At 50.3% G+C, this 26130-nt stretch overlaps 2 protein-coding genes across 6 annotated transcripts; one reads left to right on the forward strand and one right to left on the reverse strand.

The window, feature by feature from the left end:
- Window positions 1–519: 519 nt before the first annotated feature.
- On the reverse strand, window positions 520–22108 carry CPSF7 (cleavage and polyadenylation specific factor 7). Of its 5 annotated transcripts, none has more exons than XM_032776394.2 (10): window positions 22052–22108; window positions 21583–21696; window positions 11017–11235; window positions 9917–10020; window positions 9268–9413; window positions 6979–7384; window positions 6567–6685; window positions 6318–6486; window positions 5953–6126; window positions 520–2633 (listed from the first exon to the last, which is right to left on the reverse strand). In XM_032776394.2, exons 2-9 carry the CDS (start codon window positions 21634–21636, stop codon window positions 5958–5960), a joined length of 1386 nt encoding a protein of 461 aa, XP_032632285.1. In that variant the 5' UTR covers window positions 21637–21696; window positions 22052–22108; the 3' UTR covers window positions 520–2633; window positions 5953–5957. The 5 variants fall into 5 exon arrangements, with proteins under 5 accessions (XP_032632285.1, XP_032632284.1, XP_074921121.1 ...); XM_032776393.2 differs by having other exon boundaries at window positions 520–2689; window positions 22052–22085; XM_075065020.1 differs by having other exon boundaries at window positions 520–2689; window positions 22001–22061.
- Window positions 22109–22151: 43 nt separating this feature from the next.
- Window positions 22152–25151, forward strand: SDHAF2 (succinate dehydrogenase complex assembly factor 2). Its single transcript, XM_032776396.2, has 4 exons — window positions 22152–22209; window positions 22310–22533; window positions 24040–24149; window positions 24857–25151. Exons 1-4 carry the CDS (start codon window positions 22186–22188, stop codon window positions 24979–24981), a joined length of 483 nt encoding a protein of 160 aa, XP_032632287.1. The 5' UTR covers window positions 22152–22185; the 3' UTR covers window positions 24982–25151.
- The last annotated feature ends 979 nt before the right edge of the window (window positions 25152–26130 follow it).

Below are 26130 nucleotides of genomic sequence, written 5' to 3' on the forward strand. Positions count from 1 at the left end.
ATGGGACTGGCCTGCTGAGGTCAACAGTGCTGCCTAAGGGCAGTGATAGTAGGTATTTTTAAAGCACTACAGCCCTGAATGCTGTCTTGGCTGAGAGGCAGAGATCCACAACTCCCAAACGCTGCTGCTGGCGAACGGTGTGACCTTAGACGGTCAGAAACTGCAGAAATCTCCCCTACCTGGGGAGGAGGCAGCCAGAGTGAAGCCATGGCCAAGAGGTTGCTTTCAGTCCCAGCCACTGCTGCAGAGTAGGGAACAGGGGGCTGGGCTGGAGGTGTAGTTTAAGAACCACAGACATCAGCCTTGGCTGGGGGAGGGCGTAGCTGGCCTAGTGTCCTAGGCAGCCTCCTAGTATGCCTGACCATTAAACGCTGGTGCTGGTTCCGAGGACTCAGCGCCTCTGAAAATCAGACCATAAGCAAGGCCAAAAACCCAGAGTCCAGAATCCCAAACCCTAGATCCCCATTCACAGCACCAATACCACCATGACCCCAGAGAGAGAATATTTTTCAATGCAGGTTCCGTAAAACAGCTCACACCCCATTTATTATTTAAAATATTTTGTTACAAAAGGAAAAAAAAGAAAACATACAATGCAGTATAAAAGATTGACAACGTCATCAAGTTTATTACACAATTTCCAACCTATCAGAAAGAGACAAAAATCAAATCACTGAGAACTGGGGGAGGGGAATTGGGGCGTTGCTTTTTATTTTATTTTTATCATCCCTCCTCCCCCTACTATTCTGAAATAAACTAAAAATTTGTCATTATGTAAAAAAACAGAACACTCTCCTGTCAAAGGGTTTTCTGGTATTTTACACTTCTTTTTAATGTCACCTCACTTTAAGTTTCCGTTTTGTTTTTTTTCATTTTCTTTTTAAAAAGACATCCAGAGCTGGCCATTGCTCACTGATCACAGTTCTCATGGAGGTGTCACTTCACTTCGCCAGCCTCCAGGCAGGCTGTGCACTCTCGTCCCCTGCCACCCTCACTGATGTGCCCAACTTGAGACCCCTGCTGGGGGGATAGTGCCCAGGTTTTGCCCAGCTGTGTCCACAACTTGCCAGGAGGGCCACACTGAATGGCATGAAATGCAACCGGTGGTTGCTGTCCTGTCTTACATAAAGGTGCAGGCTTTGGAGACTACAGGTCCAAGCATGCAATGTGTTATAGCACATTGTGATTGGAGAACTGCATGCTGGGATGTGTAGTCTCCACAGGCTGCCGCTCAGACAGGCACAGTCTTGCAACATATGCAGGCTGCTCTCTGGCCACCTGTCCCCTACAGCATCCTTTGCTTGAGGGAACATGGCTCGTTCCACACCACCTATCCTACCAGCCTTCAAGAATCACCAGCTGAAGGCTGCGGTGGAAATGGTGGTTATGTTTCCCCCTGGACCTTCAGACATCACACTGTCGGGTACAATAAGCCCCATGTGCTGGAACAGACACCAAGACTACTTAGCTAGATGCAGACCAACTCTCAGCTACCTCAAACCCTTTGCTCACCGTCGCACACCACAGAGCAACAGCGAGCAGCGGTGCTGTCTAAAGAAACCCCCCACACAGCGCTTGACTGGGAGCTCCGATTCCTAGAGCGTTTATGAAGAGGCTGGAGTCTCCAGCAGAGTTTCTCCATCCCTGGAATCAATGCACCTTCCGCCACGCAAAAAGGCTAAGCAGCTTGCCAGGTTACCAGTGGTTGGGCTCATCCAGCCAGCCCGCAGCCCACCCGATCTCCATCCACCAATATCACAACACTCAAGTCTCTGCCCATGCCGCTTCCTCTAAAACAAGGAAGGCAGCCTCTCTGGGAGGAGGCTTGCTCTGGAGAAACAGGTGGCTGGGGCTTGCGGTAGGGAAAAACGTGAACTGGAACGGTTATTGCATGAGATCAGCATGGAGAGCCAGAGGCGTTGAGTCCAGCCGAGAGGGGCCACCTCTGTTCTGGACAAGCCCCCTAGAGGAGCCGGGGCAGAATGCAGAGGATTCAGAGGTGCCCACAGGAACGGCAACTGGGAGCAGAAAGAGGTGATGGGAAGTAGCAGCCAGCCTGCACTCCATGAGGTGGGGGGAAAAGGAAATGCTGTTATCTAAGCTGAGTATAATGGGCCAGCCAAGTCAGGCCTGGAACTGGCTGGGAGAAGGGATCGCACTCCTCAGGAGAGCTCCCCCACATGGGACAAGAAGACACTGCACCATGGAAGGACACGAATACTGGCCCCAGTGAGCCAAGCAGGCCAGGCGCCAGACACCATGCAGGGATATCTGCGCCCCCACCTCCAACCCTCCCCAGCACACACAAGAGTGATGGATTCCCTTCCAGCTGTCCCCGGAAGGGCCACGGAGAGGAAGGAGCTCACAAGCTTCCATGGAAAAGCACCATTTCTCTTTGGGTCCAAGTATCCGTGGACTGGAGCACTCCCTGCTCACAGTGGCCCCGATGCTATCCCTCCCTAACTCCACATCTTCCAGCATTTCCCCAGGAAGCAGCAGCAGCAGCGAGTGTGGGTCCCGAGGCCACCGTGCGCCAGCTGGAGTCCCGCAGGAGACGTGGCTTTCCCTGGGTGCCTGGAAGGAGCTGGGGGCAGTGGAGAGGAGAGGGGTGGAGCGGCCTCCGTCCTTCAGTCCTGATCGAGGTGAGGAGATACAAGTCCATTAAAAACACTTACTGCCAACCAAACTCCTGGAAGGGACAGAACAAGACAACAGGTCACAGTCTCCCTGCTGCGCTGACCAGGCAACTGAGTCGCTGCTGAGGCCAACTGCTCAGCAAGGATCTGCCTGGGCCCCAGTCAGCCTCCCCCACCGGAGGCAAAGGCCCCCCCACGGACCTGCCTTTTAACATTTGTCTTCCTGCAAGTTTAGTGCTGACAGGATCAAAGTACAGGATTCACAGCCTTCCAGAGGGAAGTCCTCCACCCCCAGGACAGGCTCCATCAGGTCAGGCGCCTTGTCCCTGCCCCAGTGGCCACGCCTAGGGTCGAGGCAGGCACTCCATCTCCACAGCCTCATTCTGGCCTCGGCTGAACAGCTGGGAACACCAAGGAGGATAATTCATGTCTAACAGAACGTGGGCTCTCCAGCGAGGACACTTGTGCACTAGGAACTGGACTGAGATCAGCCAAACTTGCACAGGTCAAATCGCCAGACAGTCATGGCCAACCCAGGCTGGATTGGAACCGATGACCTAGAGGGGAGTTATTTCGCCTAGAATATTTAATGATACCTAAAGTACATTCTCGGCTGATCCAGAATAAATCCTGCGAGCCCCACAGGTTCTGCTGAGAGGAAGCTTGCCCGAGGCACTTCTCTACACCAAAGGACATGCTAACAAGACCGGGTTACACTGGGCATTTCTAGAACGTCTTTCAGACGAGGATCTGAGCGCTTCACAAGGGTAATGGGTTAAGCCAGAAGCACGTGGCATGTAGGCAAATACTACTGCCATTGGGGGGGGCGGGGGCAGGGGGGGACTGAAGCACAGAAAAGGGAAGTAACTTGCCAAAGTTCACTGTCAATCAGTGGCAAGGAGAGCTGGGCTCCATTCCTAACTCCCCCTTTCTTTGATTTAACCACCAGGCCCCCATCATGCCTGGACAATGCTCACGCTAGAAACATTTTGGGGTCGGGGATGACTGTTTAAAAGCATAAGGCAATCGTGGGTCTGAAACCCAGGGCTCCCCAAGAGACCAATGGTTTGATCTGGGTAAGAAACGCACAGCTGCTGGCCCAGTCACAGTGGGCGGCCTCTTGGTCTTACCCTGGTACAAATCAGTAGTGTGTCGGGTCTGGCAGTGCTCAGAGGTGAAGGCACCCCAGCAGTAGGCAGATCATTTAAGAGGCACCAGCCCACTGCCAAATAAAATCGTTAAAGCAGCACAAAATGCAGAGCATTCCCCCCGCAACAGACTAAAGACCCCACCATCCTATGTCTCACCCAGAGGCAGCCCAACTGGTGCACTGAGTCCTGCAGGGAGAACTTTCCCACACAGCAGGAATGGGAACAAAACACCATGGCCTCTCGGGAGGATACTGTAGTTCTAACGCCGCCCATCTCAGTACAGCTAGAGGTAGGGAAGGCAGCAGAAATTCTGGCATTAGTTCAGGATGAGGAGAGCTCCCATGGGATGTTATGTTTGCAGGGTTGATGCTTTGTAATTTCTGAGTCAGCTGGTTCCTTAGTGGCAGCCTCTCTCAGAGGGGAGCAGGGGCAGCGTACGGGTCATGCTGCTGGGCTATAGTCAAGACCTTCAGTGGCAAATCTAGTGGGTAACAGTTTTTAATTCTTTAGGACCAAGTGCTGTACAAAAGCCCCGACGCAAAGCAGGAGAGGCTGTACACGTCGGTGACACAGGGGAAACTGTGTCGTGCCCCCCCATTCCCCTCACCCACCAAGTGATTCTGAAATAGTAGGAGTGACAAACTTTTTGTGGATTGAAAGGTGCATATGGCCTGAAGCTGGCGGCCCTGACCCATCAGCCCTAATTTAAGAGGTCGCATTGCCCTCTCCAGTAGAGCTATAATAGAACCAGAGACCTGTAGGGTTAGAAGGAACCACAAGGGTCTAGTTCTAGTCTGACCCCCTGCCAAAATGCAGGATTTGTTGTGTCTAAGCCATCCGAGACAGGTGGCTGCCCAGCCTCTTTTTGAAAACCTCCAGTGAAGGAGCTTCCACAACCTCCCTAGACACGACTGTTCCACTGTCCTCCTGTTTTCAGAATTAGGAAGCAGATTTAATCTAAATCTGCAGTGCCGTAGCTTAAAGCCATTGCCTCTTGTCCTGTCCTCTGTAGCAAGAGAGAACAATTTTTCTTCACCTTTTTTATGGCAGCTTTTCAAGTATTTGAAGACCATTATCATGTCCGCCAACTATTGGGCGGGGGGACATGCTATTGACACTTACATCCTAAAATCCAAGAAGCTTTCGTACTCTGCCCAGCTACCAACACGTGGGCAAAGCCACTTCTCCCCAGCCAAGCCACCCACCAACAGCAGAGCTCAGTGCCCCTTGGCTCTGAAGATGGTTAACAGAAAGTGAGGACATCGCAGGGTGCTGTAATCAGCCAATGAGGGACTCTGGCAGGCTAACCCCAGAAGTGAATTCCACAGCTAGAGGATACCTGCCCAAGGAAAGCCCTGTCCTCACACTGCCCGCACTGAACCTAGAAAGGAGGACAGAGTGCAAAGGGCAAGGAGCTCGCTCTCTGCTGTTTGGTGTGGGCAGTGTAGGTTCGCAGCCTGCTACAAATCAATCAAACGAAGACACTGAGGGTATGGCTACACTTGAAATTTCAAAGTGCTGCCGCGGCAGCGCTTTGAAGTGTGAGCGTGGTCGGAGCACCAGCGCGCTGCATGTAAACCACATCCTCTACAGGTGTAGCTTGCAGCGCTGGGAGCGCACAGCGCTGTATCTTGCAGCGCTCAGGCAGGTGTTTTTTCACACCCCTGAGCGCGAAAGTTGCAGCGCTGTAAAGTGCCAGTGCAGCCAACCCCTGAAAGGAGAGGAATGGGACTGGAAATGACTCTGCTGATGCATGTGAATGAGTAGCAGCACCAAGCTGTTTGCAGTTTCAATGGAAAACCACCAATGGGGGACTTCAGTGCTGGTTATTCAGCAGCAATCAGAGGAGATATGGGGACATTCCCTTCTCTTCTCCCCTGGGGCTTTCCCCCTTGGAACACTCGCTGCGGGCAATGAAAGATCATTTGTTGCTTGAGATCCAGAGGGCAGCCACTGACTGTAGTTATGACACTAACTGGAGGGGCTGCCATGTTAGCCAAGACAGTCAACTGCTAAAAGCCAGGGGAAATGGACTGCGTAACGTCCAGTCTGCACCCCTAGGAAGTTGCCATGTCCCTCTAGGGGAAAGGGTGTTCCATCAGCAGCAGGTAGATGGCCCCGCAGCATGAAGGGGATAGAAGGAGCAGGGCCTCGGGCCAGCTCACCTTTCTCAGTGGTGCCGGTCCCTTTCTCTGTCCCTGTCCCGATGTCTCTCATGCTCCCGGTTCCTTTCTTGGAAATAGTCCTCGTGCCGATCCTCATTATGGAGCGGGTCCCGGTGCCTCCTGCTGCTCTCACGGGACCGACTGGGCGACCTCTCCCGAGATCGGTGTCTTTTTCTGGAAGACAAGGCCAGGCGCTGAGTATCTCCCAAGTGACCCCCTCCAGATCTTCAGATAAAGGGGCTGCTGCCTCCCACTCAGGTCTTCCCCAAACGATAGTGAGCTGTGCCTGCCCCTGAAATCTCCACCAGAGGCCCAAGATGAGAGCAAGGAGGTCTCCCCTTCTACTCTGGTTGGCAAGGATTTACCTGGAGGAGCTGCTGCTGGCACCCATGCTGTAGGACTTGGCTTCAATCCCATGAAGACAATCCTTGAGGGAGGAGATGAGGACGCGGCACCGCTCGTCGTTGGCTACGCGGGACTGTTTGATAACGGCAATGGCCGTAAGCAGGGTCTCTATGGCATCACTGTAATCCCCTGCAGGAGATGAGGAGAGGGGTGAGGAAAAGGACCGGGCAGGGGATGGAGGATGATAGGTGTCAGGGGGACGCTGTTACCTGCGCTGGCTCCGGACACCGCTTTGGAAATGGCACTGCTGGAAATCGCTCGGTTCCTGTTCATGATCTCCTCGAACTCGGCTTCGCTCACCGGGGTAGGCAGTGGGCCCAGATCTCGACTGCACAGAACAGAGCATGCGCCTGTCAGCCGGGCACGAGGAGAAGGCTCCCAACCCTGGGAACTGACTAACATGTGCTGAGGGACAATGCCCACCTTGCAGAGCTCCCCAGGGGCACCAACCAGGGCGCATCCCAGGCTCACTGCCCACCTGGCAGAGGTTCCCCGGGACACCAACCTGGCACCCCATAGCAACACCTTTTGCCCTCTTGGGGTCCAGTAGACCCAGATCTCCTGCCCCCACAATCCCAGCCCGTCCTTTCCAAATGCAGCAGAGGCTGCAGCTCCTCTCACCTGCTGTGGTTATATGCTGCAGAGGTCTTGTAGGTATCCAGCGGGGGAGCCAGTGCTGCATTTGGCGGGGGGAAGAAGGCAGGGTTGAGGTGCAGGGCGGGAGGGACTGCTCCTGGAGGTGGCACAGCCAGGTGGGGGGGCAGTCGAGGGGGAGGGGGCATTAGATGCTGGTAGTGGATTCCTGGCGGGGGAGGCGGCACTCCAAAGCTGGAGGAGAGAGGTGGTGGGGGAGGCATCGGGGGAGGGGGCAGAGCCATGAGGGGCATGGCAGCAGGGGGGCGGTTAAAGAAAGACAGCACGGAAGGGGGCTTCTCCACACGAGGGGGCGGCACGGCATTCTCTGTTGGCGTGGCTCGGCCATCCATCGTATCCCAGGAGTCCCGGGAGTGAGCCCTCGGCGGCACCCCTGTTAGCCAGCAGAGAAAAGGAATGGCCTGTGAGCATGGGGGTGACTTCACCCATAGGAAAGCCACCTGAAGGGAGCCAGCTGGTGCAGCAGCCCCCCACAAGCCTGGGGAGGGGGGAAGGTGGCGGCGGATGGAATGACCCAGTGACTGAGGGACGGACATTTCGTCCCCCGGATCCTGCACCAGCCCCGGTCACCTCCCCACCTCAAGATCGGGGCACCCATCTCCCACAGCCACACGCCTGATTTCAGCGGAGTCTGAGGTGCCAAGAGAAAGATCCAGCCAGCCAAACGTAGCCTCCACTTCCATGGGCCTCAGCTAGGGTGTGCTTGCTCTCCACCAAGACATCAGGAAAGCTTCCAAGGCAGTGCCCCAGTGAAGAACACAGGGGATGGAAGTTGCAAAGCAAATTGATTACCTGGGCAGAAGCCAAAAGCCCTGACAAATGGCAAGAGGCTGCAGCGGAGAGGTCACCGGGCACTGCGTGAGTCAGAGCTTGCCTGTTTGTTGGTTAATACAGCTGGTTTGGGCCTGCACAGAGGCAGACACTGAAATCCTGCCAATACTTTAAGTGAGCCTGACCCAGAGAGCCTGCAGTCCCCTAGGGGAGTGGATCTGGAAAGGGCTGATGGGATTATAAGGTGAACAAACTTAGAGGGACATAGCTTGGATCCAGAACTCCCATGGCTACCAAGTACTGGAGAACAAGTAACCAGATGCTGACCATGAGTGAGTCTGAGGGGGTTAGATCTGCAGCAGACATGCAGATGTTGCTCATCTGCAGCCATGGGAACAAGCCAAGGGAGATTACTACTGCAAGGAAACTTTCCCTTCTCTAGCCCCTTTCAGTCCAGAATCAAAGGGCTGGAGACACACTGAGGCCTTGCCTGTTCTGGTGAGTGGTCCTGTAACAGTCACTGGTGCAAACCCCCTAGTGTCCATGGTAAACTGCTATGAGCTGGCCTGGTTTCATCCAGGTAGAAGCTCCATTAATGCCAGGTGTTAGTCGGCTCCATCACAGCTACACCAATGGCTATAGCCAGGGCAATTCCCCAGTGCAGACAAAGCCACAGCCTCACAACAGCCCTGTGAGGTAAGGGACAGAACACAGGAACCTCTCACCTGCCACTGAAATGCAGCCAGCAGCGGTCTGACAGTGCAGAGCACTTCCTTTTGACAATTCAGGATGGGCAGTGGAAAATTTGGTGTTTCACTGCAGCTGTCTGGGCCACGTGAAGGCTGCAGGACAGTCGCCCAGTTGAAGTTTGTCCAGGGCACTGGGGACAGTAATTCTCCTCTTACGAAACGTGCCATGTGATCGACAATGACCACAGGTGGCCAGTTTCGCCATGTGTGTCCCTGGAAAGATGGCACCTCCAGCTGCACAGCGCCCCCTAGCTGGGGCTGGGCTGAGATGTTGGGCCATCAGACTGAGGAAAAAGGCCATTGTACAAGGCCCATGGTGAGGCCCCAGCTGGATTACTGCGTCCAGTGTTGGGCACCTTACCTCCGCAGGGATGTACAAATTCTGGAGAAGGTCCAGAGAAGAGCTACTAATAGATATGGAGGGTCTTAGCTATGATGGTAGGCTGAAGAGCTTAAGCCCATTCAGTTTGGAGAGGAGGAGGAGGAGGAGGCTACGAGGGATCTTCGCAGTCTATGAGCACCTAAAATGGGATCATAAAGACTCGGTTCAGGATCTGGTCAGACTCAGCAGCAACAGGAAAAACACGCAGAGACTCCTGGAAATTCAGCCCCCACCCCAGGGTTTTGGTTGGTTCAGGCTGCTGAAGCTCTGCTCAGGATCTCAAGGGCCCAATGGGAGTCTCCCCTTCCTCATGCACCCTGCACCCAGCCCTGGCGGCGGGCCTGTCCCACTTACGTTTCCGAGCCTGTGCCTCGAACTGCGACAGGTTCTGCCGGGTGGCTAGTCTCACCTCCACCTTATCCCCATTGAGGATCTTGCCAGGCAGCAGCTCCAGGAGCTTGTGGACTGAGTTCTCAGAGGCAACTACCACCTCTGCATACCTGGAGGGAGCCAGAGACAAGCAGATGATGGCAGGCCAGTACCCCATCACATCAAGGGACCAAGCCTGCCCTCCTCCCCCGACCATAATCTGTGGGGACAACCCAACGAGCCACCATGGGTGCTTCAATCTACACCTCTCCCCATGGCCCAGGTAGCATAGAGAGCAGCAATCCACACCTCTCACTATGGACATCCATCTGCAGCTGAATCCAGCCCACCACCACAGGGTAACCAGCATTCCTATGATCCTCCCATCAGCTCCCCACCACCTCTTTGCTACCTCGTCCTCTGTGCTTTGGCACACTAGATCCATTCACACAAGCATCTTTCAAGCTTCCACACAGCTCCACAAGAAGGCCTGCTGACACCTTGCCCACGGGGAACAGGCCAACAATCATGGTGACAAACCCATTGAAGAAAAGGTCTAGGGTCTCCCCCAACAGTGTTCACTCTTTGGACTGGCCCAGTGCCAGAAGGCCTTGGGTCCCTTCAGAGCTCTCACCCTTTGGATTGCCCATTGGCTCGGTTCTCCGCAAATTTCAGCTCCACCACATCGTAGACCCCCACTGAGCGAATAATCTGGATCAGCTGCTGGTCAGTTGTCCACTGATTGAGAACAGGTGGAAGAGGACAGCGTTAGCAGCTGAGGCCCTATGGCGGGATCTCTGGGCCACACACCCTTGTTCCAGGACTAGCATTATCTATCATTCATCACCACCATGGCCCACCCTGCTCAATATCCCCCTAGGATCTTTAGTGTAGGCTCCAGTTTCTGATGCCACAAATGCTTTCAGCGGGAAGACAATACAGCCCAGCCTAGTAATCCTGTCTGGGAGACATCAATCCCCAGGGAGGCAGCTGTAAATGACAGTCGTAAGATCTGAGAAAAGGCATCATTGAGAGCTGTGGTGATTGAAGGGCTGTGCGTACAGAGTTTGAGCAGTAAGGTAAGATTCACCCCCATGCCACTCCACCAACAGGTCTGGAGCAAGAAGGATCACAGGGGTTGTGGGGCCAGAGCTGAGTCTCCAGGCCCATTCAGTCCTTGGCTTTTTTCAGGGACTACCAACAAAGGGGACAATTAGTCCTTACCATGTCAGTGGCTTGTGTGGTGGGGACATCTGTTCTTCACAGAGCTACCACCTCACGTCATTAAGTCAGCACACAGCCACAAGAGCACATAAGCTGGCCCAGAGCCATCACCCTCCCACTGCACTAGCTCTGAAGTGTTAAAAGCTCCATATCCCAGTCCCATGCAGTCCACACCATGAGATCACCATTGGCCACAGGTGGTCAAGGTCTCTGTTCTACCACACTTCACTAACTGTTTGATAGCACAGCCCTTGCAAGCCCAGGATGGGGCACTGGTTCAGTATTGATACAAAGGAAAGAGAGCCCCCTATACCACACCCTTTTCTACTGAACATGGGTTTCCTTAGAGGATCCCCATCCACATACAGACCAAGCTTGATTTCACTTCACTTGACAGATATGACTGCAGCCCAGGCTGCAAGCACTGAAGACACCGCATCTGTTCCCAGTAAGTGGAGGACAGTCATACTAGGCCATGTGCTTCCAGCAGGCATCAGTGACCTAACTCACCCAGGAGAAGCTGCCCACATACACAGCAGCCCGTTTGTTGCGCAGGCCGCTGTAGGTGTACAGGATGGCAGGCGATTTGCTGTTTGGTTTGGGGGACTGCTCCTGGCGGATCTCGGTCGGTGCCTCCGAGCTGCTGGTGCGGCTTTCGGGCGGCTGCGAGCTTGCTGCTAGCACGTCGTCGTACAGATCCATCTGGTCGGCATTACTGAATTCGGAGTCCTAGGACACACAAGAGATCAGTGAGCATTTCTGTGACAAGCCCACGGGGCCAGTTTACCAGCTCGGCAACAATCAATCACTAGCAAGTCATGTCAAGGGAGAGGCTCCAGCAGGCTGGAGGTTTGCCCTGCTCAGTGCTTCTGATCTGCAGGTAAACAGCCTGTGCGCCCAAGAGATTAAACACCAAGCACAAAACAATCCTGAGTAGGAATCATTCTCTCCTGCCCAGACGGAGTTTCATTAGAACACCCACTCTCAGAAGCCAATGGGAAGGAATGCTACTGGGCTGAGAAGTACCATGTAACAGGGACACTCCTGGTTCTTCAGTCTCTCTGTGTCTTCCACATCCTAAATTTGAATTATTACCTTGGGTATAACATTTTTCCTGCCTGATTCAGACTGTAAGTGGCTTGGGCAAGGACTCATTTCTCTAAGTGCCTGCAAAGCTCCTGCCATAAATTTCAGACAACGAAGGAGTTCAATGACAGACAGGATTTTTCTCATTGCCACCAACTCTCTCTGAGAACTTCAAATCCAGATTGGTTCTCACTAGCCCCACCTCCTCTGACGTGGAACGGAGACCACAATTCTGCCAACGCAAGAGGCACAGTGGAATGTGGCTCTATCAACTGTAGCTATGTGGGTTCTGCAGCCTCATGGAAGCAGCGTGTGTGTCAGTATGCAGATGTGACTCATTCAGAGTCACAAAAAGGACAACGGCGTAGGACACGAAGTGAACACCACTGCATCCAAATGAAACTATGGGGAGAACTTCCTAACGCAGAATAGAATCTGGCTAAGGCTCCTCTTCTGATCACGAGTGTCCGAGACCTCTGTTTTACATCTGATCCCAGAGGCACAGCACCCCCAGGCAAACTTTTGAGGCACTGATTCAGCACTGAGAGGAAAGAGCACTGCCTAATGCAGCATCTGGGCTTTCCTCTGAGATCTCCTGGCCAGGCTCAACTTAGGAGACCTGAATCCGAGGTGGCAGGAGGCTTTTGAGGAAGCCGTGCATCCAAGTGGGGGACAATTTCCTCCTACCGTTATTAGACCATAAAGCATTATAGCCCTTAGCTTATTTTATCCCGGTTACTGTTACAACAAATGCTACGGTCCTTTCAAAACTCTTATAAAGCTGTTTTATTGACACCCCGGAGCAAAAAATGGCACAGGTTAACTATGCATTAGCAGCCATTTCATATGCTTGAAGTTAATTATCTCAAATTCATCAACTGCACACTTGTTCTTGTACTGAGACAATATAAGCAGGAGTGTAAATCCAGGATAGGCCAGAGGCATGAAATCAGGAGGACAATTCCTTTGAGAAAGAGAGCCATTTAAAAGCTATTACACACATCTAAGGGCCTGCTCCTGCTGCCAGTGAAATCAAGGATAAAATGGCCAATGAGTTCAGCTGGGTGGGATCTGACCTGATGCATCATTTTCACGCTAAAGTTCTGAAGTCCAGGAAGGTACATGCCTTAGTTCAGGGGATGAAACAGATCACCCCCTAGTGCCTGGACCAGTCCATTTCTCCAGGGAGGGGTGACCATCCTCCGGCCTTGGAACACTAACCCCACATTCCTATATAAGTCTCCACGGGGGACCTTTCTGGATACTTGGTCTAAAACTGCCCTCTTTCAATCTCCTTCCATTCATCCTAGCTAGACCTTCTACCATTCAGTAAGTCATCTTCAGATCCATGGTTCCCTGCAAACAGTTCTGCCTCCCCATAGTCATCGCTTAGCCAAGCCACAAATATTTTTACAACTTAATCTCCCCAGCTCCCGGGCATTTCTCCTGCCCTTTTCTGAACCCCTCCTCCTCCAATATATTGCCACCTTTTCGATAACAAAGTGCCCAGAACTGAATTTTGTAGCTTGCATCCCAACACTGAAGTTGTACAGAGATTGCCTCCCTGCTTTGTAATGGGCTGTGTCTGTAAATGCAGTGCTGCAACCACTGCTGGAATACTGTGTCCTGTTCTGGTCCCCACAGTTCAAGAAGGATGTTGATAAATTGGAGATGCTTCAGAGAAGAGCCACGAGAACGTTTAAAGGATTAGAAAGCAGGCTTACAGTGACAGACACAAGGAGCTCAATCTGTTTAGCTTAGCCAAGAGACCGTTAAGAGATGACTTGATCAGAGTCTATAAGTATCTACATCAGGAATGATGACTGGCAAGTAATTGAGATTCAACCCTACAAAGGACTTTGAATGCAATCCACTGCTTGGATCATGAGTACTCCCACTATTAACCAAGCAATCTTGGGTCACGCAACGAGACTCCTGATCCATTGCAGCCGCAAACTGGTCTGGCAAGCTCCACATTTGATAAGAAGAGTATTGACATGACTAACAAATATTTAATAATGGGCTCTTCAGTCTAGCAAAGAAAGGCAGAACATGATCCACTGGCTGGAAGCTGAATCAAGATAAATTCAGACTAGAAATAAGCCATAGATTTTTAATAGAGTAATTAACCACTGGAACAATTTACCAAGGGTTATGGTGGATTCTCCAGCACTGAAGATTTTAAAATCAAGATTGGATGTTTTCCTGAAAGATCAGCTCTAGGAATTATTCTGGAGAAGTTATCTGGCCTGTGTTGTACATCTGCTCAGACTAGATCACCACAATGGTCCTTTCTGGCCTTCGAATCTCTGAATTAATATCCAGAACCCCACATTTGCTACAATTCTTCAGTTGTGGAATTCACCACCGAATGTGCTTTCTCCCCCGACACAGAAATCCCCTTCCTTTGCATTTATCTGGGTCCAGCTGCCCTTTTACAGTGCCTGTGTCTCCCCATCCAAGTCAAAACGCCTGTCCTCCAACCAGTCAATTATTAGCATACTTTGTTAAGCAGGGATTCAAGTCCCTTTTCTTTTTGGCTACTGTTGGGATAACAGAAGGAGGATTGCAGCTAGCATCCCAAAGCAGAGCCTATCTTCTAAAGCCAGCCTCTTCCTTTCTTTAGCTTTCAGTCACACAGGGGGAGATATTCATAGATACAATTGGTGTTAGGTGCCTAACATTGGCAGACAATGGAAATTAGATGCCCGCTTTTGAAAAATCTCCCCCTTGGGTTTTCTCTTTAGTTTCTGCCTACAAATGTGTTGCTCTTGTCTATTAACCACCCCCCAACCTCCCATTAATTTAATTTAACCGGGTGCTACTGTGTGCCACATAAACCCGTTAATGGAATACTAAGGTGGCCTGGCTGTACTTTTAACATCTGCCAGAAGACCAGAGCCAGGCCAAACTCGGTATTTCTAAGGTAAAAAGCAATCAGAAAACCCTGACCTTTATAAAGGCACACCAAAGAGCAGGGGCTCAATGAAAGAAAACACCTCTGCAGATCAAACATCCTAAGGTCATCTCTGTGCCACTGCTCCTGCCCCTCACAACAAAGTCCAAGCACAGGGCAGCAGGCTGGTTCTCAAATGCAGCATCTGGCAATTCTCTTCTACAACCTCAGACACACAAGTTTCAGAGTAGCAGCCATGTTAGTCTGTAGCTGCAAAAAGAACGTGTAGCATTTTGTCATTTGTTTTCATTGCCATCAAAGTTCAGTGTGTCATTACTGACTTAGATCTACCTATGTTGTATGCAGTGCTATTATAGCCATGTTGGTCCCAGGATATTAGAGAGACAAAGCAGGAGAGGTAATATCTTTTATTGGCCCAACTTCTGTTGGTGAGAGAGAGAAGCTTTCGAGCTCAAACAGAGCTCTTCTTCAGGGCTGGAAAACTTAATCAGAGTGTCACAGCTAAATACAAGGTAGAGCAGGTTATTAAGTGTAAGTAGTTTGAAGTGGCTTGTTAACACCCCGCCAGTCACAGGGAGGAAAGGAAGGGGCAGGGGAGCAGCTGGGGTGTAGATGATAGTGGGTTATAGATTGCTGTAATAAGCCATACATCCAGTGTCTCTATTGAGCCCATGATTTTCAGTATCTAGCAAAATTATAAATTTAAGCTCCCAAGCTCATCTTTTGCAGGGGTTGTGCAGATTTCCTTTCAGGATGACGACTGATATTTTGATCATCATGGTAGTCCCTGAATATGACATACATCTTGTTATTTTATTTTTTTTGGGGGGGGTGGGGGAGACAAACAAAAAACAGCATCACCACCTTTCACGGGCAACTGAAGAAGTTTCTTAGCCACAAAACTGATCTACCTTCAAATTCTTGCTCTAGGCACGATTTAATTCTGATATATCTCTATGCTATATTTAACCTGGAGAATATGTGGAATTCCACTTAATGTGTATTTTTCATACTTATGACTTGCCTGGAATCCTAAAGTACTAAGAGTATTTCTCAGTATAAACTGCTATCTTATTTATACTGCAGTAGTGCCTAGTGGTTCCAGTCCCAGAGCAGGACCTCATTGCACGAGGCACAGTGCATCTACAGAAAAAGACAGTCCCAGACAATCAAAGTAACAAGCTGAGGCAGATATGGCAATTTCCTGAAATATTTTGTAAAAGTTCATGTATTACTGTGGGCCAGCATTGTATGTAACACCTTGGAGGGGGGGCAGGGGGGCAATGCAACAGATAAGAGACCTAGGAGTTTAAAAGACTATACTGAAAATGTCCCAGACACATATGGACTTTGGGGGACAGTAAGTGTGAAGTCAATTTCCTGGGGAAACCCCTAGGGAGAGGTTAATGCAAATTCCCCACCTCCTGTTATGCAGTTTTGAAGCTCCATCCTGAACAGATTTCAGAATGGTAGCCATGTTAGTCTGTATCAGTAAAAACAATGAGGACTCCTCATTGTTTTTACTGATACAGACTAACAAATTTATTTATAAGCTTTCATGGGCTAAAACCCACTTCATCAGATGTAAAAATTTGTTGAAGACTAACAAATTTATTTATAAGCTTTCATGGGCTAAAACCCACTTCATCAGATGCATGGAGTGGAAAATACAGTAGCAGGTATATATACACACAGTACATGAAAAGATGGGAGTTCTAAGGTGCCACAAGGACTCTCCGTTGTTTTTACCCTGAACAGAGGGTCAGTGTCTGCTGATTACCCATTACTGCAGGTCAAGATCAAAGGGCCGAGCTATGTAAAGAAACAGCTGATCTGCCCAGATGGGGGTTCTGGATCTAAGACAGATGAACTTGTAACCAGGGGGAAAACCCAGTTCTGGGTTTTGAAGGACTAAAATCTATCAGAGCCCTGGGCAGGAGTTGGGGGTGCCCTCTGGTAAGCTTCTGAGCAGTCATGTAAGGTTTTCTTATTGTTTTAATAGGTTTTCTCTGTAGTACTATTTAAGAATAAACGTAGGAGCTGCATGGTAACTTATAAGTGCTGGTAATAACACTGGCCATAGCTTTTTGGAGAAGCGCTGTTCTTCTTAGGCAGTCTGGCTTGCTGGGGATATTGCAGTGCAAGGCTGAGCGCTCTGCAAATTAAACTGGGCGCCCCACAAAGGGGAAATACAGATGCAGTTGCCCTGACCCTGTGCCATGTGTCTCTAAGGTTGCAGCAAAGAGCTGTAAGATACACTGCATTCCGTACAAAAGGAAGTGCCAAGACTGCAAGGTTAGACAATGTGAAGTTGGGAAATGCCCGCTAAGGTTCTACAGAAAAGCTATGCCAGGCGGTTGAACTCTCCTCCATTCCCATAACTGCCTCCCTGTCCTGTTCATCTCTTCCTCCTAACACCATACATTTAGCCAGCAATAGCCACCTATTTCCAGCAGATATTTTAAGAGAGGGAAATAGAAGAAACTGGACTGTGCTGCATTGTACAAAGACCTTTCGAGATATACACGGGCTGAGGCAAGGGCTACACAGCCACACTATGCTTGAGATTTTCAAAGCAGGTCAGAGACTAATATATTAACCAATCACGTTTATTATTGTAGTGCCAGGGCCAAACAAGAGGGCGGCCCCATTGTGCTAGGGGCTATACACATTATACTAAATGGCCCCTGCCTTGAACAGCATACCATTTATTTAAACAAGACAGACACAGTTTGAGGGAAAGAGGGTAGTACACACAAGCAGAGAGAACTATGTGATGACAGCAAACGTCATGTTAACGCAGCAATTTTGGGGGGTGAGCAGGTGGGTTTATTTTGGAGGTGATCAGCTAAATGGAAAGAAAGGGGAAAGAGGTGAGGAGGGCAAAGGCAGAGAAAGATGGGGTAGGTGTGGACTGAGTGAAGCTGAAGTGAAGAGTCTATGAGGGAGGGGGAGGGTTGGAGCAAACAGACAATCTGCACAGAGCTGAGAAAGTCTAGCCAAAATGTAGGACGTTGTCTGAATGCCCAGAGGTCTTTGCTTTGGCTGCTTCTGCTCCTACCAGCCAGAACTACATCTTCCATTAAAGTCCACCTGTGTGGCTGAATCCCCTATGCTGCTTTGACAATCTCAGCCTATACTCTTCAATGTGAAGGTAAGGGAGCTGTGCATGCACGTATGTGCAGTCTGGCACTTCATGAGCTTGGGAAGAGAGAGAGGGTGGCAGAGAGACACAGCATGCAACTTTCGAAAGGTCACAGCTACATGAAATCAACTCCAATTTTTGCAAGCCCTTCTCAAAAGCAAGGGCTATTTCCAAGACTAATTTCCATTTTCTGCCCCCAGCTATTTCAGTTGCAGAGGTGATTAAAAAGGTTACATGAATTTTAACAGGGAAAATAGTTTTGTACTCATTCTCAAAAACTGTTCAGCTGTTTCTGCTTAAACTCCTTCTCCAACCCCCAAAAAAGTCACCTTTGCACACAGACCAAGCCTGAAAGGTGAGTTTCAGTTACAAGTTACAAGTGCATAAAAATACGGGATTGGGAGGGAAACCATTCTGCAGCCTTAATTATGCTATTTGCTGCTGCTCCAGCTATAACATATCAAAGATCTTCCCAAGGTTTGTTCACTTTTCCATCTTGTCTCACCCCAATATTGTCTTTGCCATGAAGATAACTGGCCTTTCAGGGCCTTTCCCCACATTGCCATGTGCTGGCTGTAAAAGACTGCCTTTGTCACCTCATTCAGTAGGACAAGAGCACTTTACAGCCCATCTCCACCTGGGATGTATGGCAACAATGTTCTGCAGCTAAGATCTCCCTGCTGCAACTCAAATCCACAAACATGTCTTTATTTGAACCTTCTGAGTCTTGGACTAGTTGTATATTGATTAAGTGGTGCATTTTTAGATTTAATTACAATCTTGTGCTCTGGAATTATTTTGTGAACAAATAGCTGCAGCAGAATTTTTACTTTGCCACACGATGTAACACTTATCACGGAAACCAGGAGTAGGGGTGTCTTGTCACAGGATTGAGATCCAACATGCAACAGGATACAGAAGCCTCAACTCACTAGCCACTATTAGGGCTTGTCTACATTTACATTTTATAGCACTCTAACTTGCTGGCTCAGGGGGGTGAAAAATCACCCCACCTGCAGAACGTTTAAGCAGTTTAAAGCGCTAGCTTGGACAGCGCCCCCAGAGCTCAGAGCTATTCCCCTTATGGAGGTGGATTACCAGGAGCTATAGCTCAGTGGTTTGGGCACTGGCCTCCTAAACCAGGGTTGTGAATTCAATCCTTGAGGGGGTTATTTAGGGATCTGGGGCAAAAAATCTGACAGAGACAGAACTTTGTCCTGCTGTGAAGGCAAGGTCCCTTCCAGTCCTACACTTCTAGGAGCCCTCCCACTGTTCATGCATAACCACACACAGACGCATGTCAAAGCAATCCCGGGGCAGCACTTTGAAGTTTCTCGTGCTGACGTACCCTTAGAGAGACAAGGTGACTGAGATAATGTCTTTTATTGGATCAACTTCTGGTGGCCAACACTTGTCTCTTTCATTATCTCACCCATCTTGTCTGTCAATATCTGCGAACCAACATAGCTACAACACTGCAAACTACCCACAATCACACCATAGCCTCTTTCTCTTAGTACTGTTGCTTTCTAGGTTTCTTCCTCCCAATGAAAATGAAATTCAATGGCCCTGGTTATGCAGGATAGACTAGATGTATCACAATGATCACTTTTAGTCTTAAAAACTACATCTATTCATGTGTGCTGGAGATGTTTTATCTGTGAATGTTTTCATCATGCTCTTTACTTCCAGAGAACCACTGAAGATGTTGAGTAAGATCATATCCAATACAGATTTTTTTCTGCATCCAGTAAACATCTTCCTCCCAACTCAATACATTGCCTTTTATTACCATTCTTGGTTTCTGCTTTTCCAGCCACTTCTGAAGCCATGTGAAAACACTCACAGCCAAGCCAACCTGGATAATTACTGTGGCACAATAAGTGCTTTAAAGTGAAAATAACAGAAAGCAATCAAGTGAGGGGCTTGATTGTTTTTCTTCGTAATTCCACGATGCTTACACTGCTCATATGTCTGCTATCCTCCAAGATGTTTATAGACTTTTATTTTAATTAGGAACTGACAGACCTTCCAAACAGTAATTACCAGGGTCTCTCTTTTTCTGTTTTCTGAAGATCAGTAGCACATTTATTTTTCTCCAATTTCCTCCCCCAGGGCTTTTCAAAATAATTGCCAATGACTCAAAAAATCTGTTAGTCATTTTCCATTACCCTAGAATGCCTATAATCCTGATACACTAATCTGCATATGTTTGTATTTTCCAAGTTCTCTCATACCTACTCTCTTTATCAATAACTACTAGGTTTTCATACTGCCCAACTGTCCAAAGTTACTTTCTCGATTTTGCTTGTTAAAGGTTAACTGCAAGGAAACTAAATTAAGCATATTTCTGTGCTGAACTGTTTCAGTGGCTACATCCTTGAACATAATTCTGACCTATCATTACAGCATGGGATCCAGTGAGACTTGGATAACCATGCTGTACTCTAGGATGCTTTCAGTCAATTAAAGTCCCAAGAGGATTCCAAACAAGGGGACATGTTTATTTTAAAGTTAAAACTGCTTTCTGTGGGGGGATGAAGCCTGGCTATTGGGGGTCCTACAGCACAGAAATACCATAATTTGTACGCATTTCTTTTAAAAGGTAAGATTTCACTAAGGCGTTCAAGACCTCATCCATTTAGAACCATCCTCAATTAATGCATCTACTTCCAATCAAGCACTCCTGTTTCTCCCAGGATAGCTGTAAAAGCCTCTCACATTTCTCTTATGGTTAACATTCTTTTTTGCCACTGTTAACTTTTCCCTCAAGGCTTAACTTCTGGTATAGTCTCATTTAGTAACCTCCCACCTTTTCAGAACAGGGGGCTATTGCCTTCAAATTTCTGTTCAACCCCTCATGAGGCCACACTAGCAGTCTCTTGTTCTTTCCATTTTGCTCCTGGAAAGTAATCAAGATTGATTGCAGTTTCCTGTCTAAGAATCTCTAACCTTCTTCCATGATCTCAGACTTAGCAGTTTCATCTTCAAGGAGCTGAACTTGCTTCCATTATACCAACCTGTCCAGACTTCTTAACTCTCCAAAATTTGCTCCTCTGAAATCTAATACCTTTGGACCACTGCATTCATGTTCCTTACTACACTGAATTCAAGTAGCTCCCAAGTTTCCTTATTACACACACATTCTCAATAATTTTCTCCTTGTAAATCTGGGATAGATTTTCAGTTCCTGGTATCATCAGGGTGATTTCTTTGTAATTTAGGGACCTCTCTGATTACACCATTATTCAAGCAGATAAACTTCCTTAAGAGCTCAGCATCCTGAAGTCCGGAGTACCCTAAATCAGGTGGAGTTCATGTGACTACAGTCCCAGAGAGATCTCTAGCAGTTACCTCATCTAGCTCTCTTCTGGTTTCAATTCCTGTCTCTTAACCTTCATGTTTTGCAGAAGAGGAGGGCTAGATTCCCCATCTGTTGTATCCACCACTGCTCTCTTCTCCAACAATACAGAACTCCCTGGCTTAAGGGATGTTTCAGTCCAATAGGTACTTCCCACTTCTTTCTCCCTATTGCCCATAGATTGTAACCAGACAAGCACAAGCTCCAGCTGAAAAACACGTCCCCGCAGATTCGAGTCATGAACTCAGATAATGACTTAAGACTTCCACTCTTTGCAGGCTTCTCAAGCTCTGTGGGGATTTTCAGAGCCAACCTTCAGCACAATAATGCTCCTTTGCTGGCATACAAGCTCCATCACGTGCCTTTACCAGACGAGTAGGAACCAGATCCACCTCTGGTCCCTTGCAGCCTACTTCACAGCCTCTGAGTCTCAGGAGTTTAATATCCCCCGCAAGGGGGCCCAGCCTTCTCCAAACAGCCCCCCCTCCAGGAGGCTTCCCAGCAACTCTCTGCAAATCCCTGCCCCCCCTGCCGCGGATGGGGGTGGGGCTTTCACTCGCCGCTCACCTGGTTGAACTCTTCGTCGGCGTAGATATCGATCAGATCCACCCCCTCGGACATATTTCCAGCCACGGCAGGAGCCAGAGCCCGGGGGCACAGGAAGGAAGGAGGTGCGGTGCACTGCGGGGAGAGGCGGCTCAGTAACACGGGCCGGCCATGTGCGCCCGGCCTGAATCTACCCCACCCCCTGGACCTACCCACCCAGGCTCCCTTCATGTGCCCCCGCGGCTCCCACCCGCTTAGATCTACCCCTCCTCGGGTCTGCCCGCCAGTTTCACCCAACCCCCGGGAGAGCAGGGCCCCATCCAGCTCCCCCCGTCTCAGGGCCCTGCCGCCGGCCGACGGGCCCCTCTCCCCGCGGCCCGATTCCCGCGCCAGCCCCGCTGCATCGCGTCACCAGGGGGGGTCCCCGCCGGCCCGTTACCGCGCCGGGGCCCAGCGTCCCGAGCAGGCCCGAAGCGCGCGAACCGCTCACCGCCACAGCCAGCGCCGTCACGCCACGCCCCTTCCGCCGCAGGCCACGCCCCTTCCGCCCCCCGCCCGCCGGGACCGGAGGTACCATAGAGAGCGGGGGAGGGCGGAGTAGAGCGGCCGGGCCCAGGAAGCGGGATGGCGGCGGCGGTGGGGCTTCGGGTGAGTGGGGCTAGTTTCTCCGGGGAGGGGCGGAGCCTGGCGCCCGGCTCCCTGCGGCGGGTCCTTGCCCCGCCCCCTCACGCGCCCCCTCTCTCGGCAGCTCCTGTCTCTCTCCCGACGGGCTCTCCGCGCCCCCCGCCCGAGCTCGCTGCCCGCCCGGCGCGGCTATCGGGAGCGCTCCCCGGCCGACTCGCGGAAGGACCTGCTGGAGATTCCCTTGCCCCCTTGGCAGGAGCGGCCCGGCGAGCCGCTGCAGGCCAAGAGAGCCCGGCTCCTGTACGAGAGCAGGAAGCGAGGCATGCTGGAGAACTGCCTGCTGCTCAGGTACGGGCGGCCCCGCGCAGGGATGCCCGGATCGGGCTGCTACTTTCCCTGGGTGGATTCGCTTCCTGCCCCCTTCTTGGGGGACGGGCCGGGCATGAGGGTCTCCGCCTCCCCAGCAGCTCTCCCGCCCCTCCTTGGATCTCCCGGGCTTCCCCGTTCCCCCACGGCGGGGAACCCAGGTTGCCTTTAGGTTCCGGGCCAGGTCCTGTGTTGTTCAGTGTCAGTAGTGATCTGCAGAGCGAGGTCACAAACGTACAGAAGACACCAAGTTACTGAGGCCTTGGCTGCACTGGCGCTTTACAGCTCTGCAACTTTCTCGCTCAGGGGTGTGAAAAAAACATCTCCTTGAGCGCTGCAAGATACAGCGCTTAAAGCGCCAGTGTAAACAGTGTCGCAGCGCTGGGAGCACGACTCCCAGCGCTGCAAGCTAATCCCCATGAGGAGATGCAGTACAGTGCAGCGCTGGGAGAGCTCCCTCCCAGTGCTGGCGCTGCGACCACACTCACACTTGTTTCAAGTGTAGCCAGACCCTGAGATTAGTCAAGCTACAGGGGATTGTGTGGAACTTCAGCAGGACCGAGCCCAGCACCAGGAATGGGCAGCACCATGGCAGGTGAAATTCAGTGCTTATAAAATATTTTAATGCTGTCTTATAAATAGGTAGTGCGGCCTCGGCTGGCTAATGCGTGATGTATTGTTACCCCATCTCCAAAAGGGTATTGCCGAAAAGAGGTGGTTGAGAATGATCAAGAACATAAGAACAAGGGCCTGGAAAAACTCTCACAAAGAGAGAAATTAAAAACTGAGATTATTGTTTTAGAAAGGAGACAAGTAAGAGGGGACATAAATTGATAAAAGAATGACTGGTCTAGAAAAGCAAGGTTGGGAGCTTCTGTTCTCTCTGCCTCATAAGAACATGGCTGCCGGAGGGGGGGGCAAGTGGGGCAATTTGCCCCAGGCCCTGGCCCCCCAGGGGTCCCCATGCGAATATAGTATTCTATAGCACTGCAACTTTTTTTATGGAAGGGACCCCCGAAATTGCTTTGCCCCAGACCCCCATAATCCTCTGGACAGCCCTGCATAACAAGCACAATGGGACAGTCAATTAAATAGAACAGTGGGAAGTTCAGAACCGATAGAAGGGAATCCTTTTTCATGCCGTACATAATTAGCTTGTGGAACTCCCTACCACAAGAAGTCGGGGAGGTCAGGAACATGGTAAGATTCCCAAGTGACCTGACATTTCTATGCATAGCTAAAGTATCCAGAGTTATAATTAATGATAACAGATGGTGGCAGGGATATTAGATCTCAGCTACAGGGTTAAGCTGATCTTTAACTACTAGAGACCTGGATGAGCCCTTCTTGGGGGTAGATTATCCCACACCTGCCTGCTACTGGCACTGGCTAGAGTCATACAGGATGCTGGACTGGACGGACTCTGGCTCTGAGCCTGGGAGTTACTGTATTCCTTGTGCTTCCTGGTTTCTCTCTCGCCTCACTTAGCCTCTTTGCAAAGGAGAATCTGAACAGCATGACCGAGAGGCAGCTGAACCTCTATGACCGTCTGATCAACGAGCCCAGCAATGACTGGGATATTTACTACTGGGCAACAGGTACTGTATTGCAACAGGGCCCTCTTTGGGGGAGGCAGTGTGGCCTAGATGATAGAGCAGTGGGCTAGGGCTCAGGAGACCTGGGCTCTATTTCCAGTTTGGCTACAGGTCTGCTGGGTCATTTCCCCCTCCCCCTGCCTCAGTTTCCCCATCTACAAAATAGGGGTGATGATACTGATCTTTGTAAAATGTATAGGAGCTGGGTTTTATAGCTGGGCCCTGTGTCCTATGAAGAGATGGAGCAGAAAGCTTTCTGGGATGATGAGTGTATCTCAGCTCACCTGGGCTCCACACACAGCAATATACAATATGGGGAACAGAATAGCAACTGCAGTGACTTGCTCAGAAAATGTCCAGGGCTTCCAATCCTCATACTTCAAGGCACAGGATGATCATAAACTGAGGGCAGGAAGTAATTCCCCTGTATTGCACTAATTGAATGGGTGCAGGGTTTTAACTCCCTCTGTATCCTAGAGCTGTTTGCTGCCATCTGAGATGGGTCTCACTAGAAGGAGTGGTTAGCTGCTGTGACCTGAGTTCCCATGGTGTTTAGTGAAGCAGACTTGAAAGAGGCATTACAACTTTAGAGGGATGTGAGACTGGGTTCAGTATGACTCCTGATTGGCTGCACAAAGATGTGAAGCTGGTGACTTTGAGAAATGGGGGTGGGGATGCTGTGTCTCATCCTGTGTTCTTTCTCCCTGAAGAAGCAATGCCCACCCCAGAGGTGTTTGAGAATGATGTCATGGTGATGCTGAGAGAGTTCACCAAGAACAAGAACAAGGAGCAGAGGCTGCGGCAGCCGGACCTGGAGTACCTCTTTGAGCCCTAACAGTGATGCACCCTGTCTGCTCCGGGATCCTCTTCTCATCCCTAGCAGCAGTGGCTGAGGTGCCTACACCTATTTGACAGCGTGCAGTGCTGCAGTCCAGGCTCTTGGAATCCTGCGTCTGCCCGGGTTTCCAAACCCCACCGAATAAAGTTTCAAGCACTATCCCTGACCATGAGAATTTCTACGTGGATTTGCCCACTGTTGTACGGGTGCAGCAGTCCACCTCAGAAGTGGCTGCATTTCAGTGGGACTGTATGTATATAGCTTGTAGAGCATCTTGGTGCAAGAGAAACAGAAGGTGATAGCATTATGACATTGTGCTTTGATTCATTGTGTAATTCCTCTTGTTTGACCGTGGAGGCCTCTCTGATGGCTACAGCCTCTCCATTAACCATTCGTTGTAAATTCTTGTGGCCAGGGCCCACCAATGGGTAAATTCAGTGTAAAGGGGAGGGTTGGGGAGATAGACCCACCCAGCAGGAAGAGTATCCACCACTCACTCTTCTCTAGCCTCCTATTTAAATACACTTGCTCTAGGAAGGGAACAGCAATGCTCAATCCCTTGTGAGGTTAATGATTATGTGCCCAACCAACCCTGCAGGCTGAAAACAGTTTTGTTTAAACTCAGCACTCTCCAACCTTTTCCAAGAGTGAATCCTGTGCAATTATTTTTTGTTGCAGAAGCACCTGTGAGTTGCAGTCATGCGCCAGGCCCCCATTGTGCCATGCCTGGGGTTGTGCAAACACTGACAAGGTGGGCAGTTCCTGCCCCAAAGAGCTGCCCTTCTAGAGTGTGTCTCTTGGCCGCTCCCCTCCCGCTGGTGTTCAGATTGTGTCCCTACAGCAATTGCTGCCATGGGAAAGATGCTAGGAGTGGTTTTGATGAGTTTAACTTCATTTATTGCAATGTATCAGATGGAGAGGAGTAGGAGGAGGAGCCAATGCCATGTGACCAGCCTGTTCTCAGCTACTTCTTGGACTGCAGTCCCAGGATGCACCTGGCCTGGCTGCCATCTCTCTGTCTTGTGTTATCGGTAAGGCCCTGTTAAATCACAGCTTCAGGGACTGCATGGAAATTGTGAAATTAGCCCAATATTGTGATTTTTCCAATAAAGGGGGGAGACTGAAGTGGGGATGGAACAACTCACA

Source organism: Chelonoidis abingdonii, chromosome 4 (assembly GCF_003597395.2).
Source record: "Chelonoidis abingdonii isolate Lonesome George chromosome 4, CheloAbing_2.0, whole genome shotgun sequence".
Lineage (NCBI taxonomy): Eukaryota > Metazoa > Chordata > Testudines > Testudinidae > Chelonoidis > Chelonoidis abingdonii.

Excerpts from the sequence above, each read along its gene's own strand:
- SDHAF2 (XM_032776396.2), top strand. The coding sequence starts at position 22,186 with ATGGCGGCGGCGGTGGGGCTTCGG. Across the intron at positions 22,534-24,039 it reads GAGAACTGCCTGCTGCTCAG|CCTCTTTGCAAAGGAGAATC; the intron begins GTACGGGCGGCC and ends CGCCTCACTTAG. Across the intron at positions 24,150-24,856 it reads TATTTACTACTGGGCAACAG|AAGCAATGCCCACCCCAGAG; the intron begins GTACTGTATTGC and ends TTCTCCCTGAAG.
- CPSF7 (XM_032776394.2), bottom strand. The coding sequence starts at position 21,636 with ATGTCCGAGGGGGTGGATCTGATCGATATCTACGCCGACGAAGAGTTC. Across the intron at positions 9,414-9,916 it reads GCCAATGGGCAATCCAAAGG|GTATGCAGAGGTGGTAGTTG; the intron begins GTGAGAGCTCTG and ends GGCTCCCTCCAG. Across the intron at positions 6,127-6,317 it reads GCCAGCAGCAGCTCCTCCAG|AAAAAGACACCGATCTCGGG; the intron begins GTAAATCCTTGC and ends CTTGTCTTCCAG.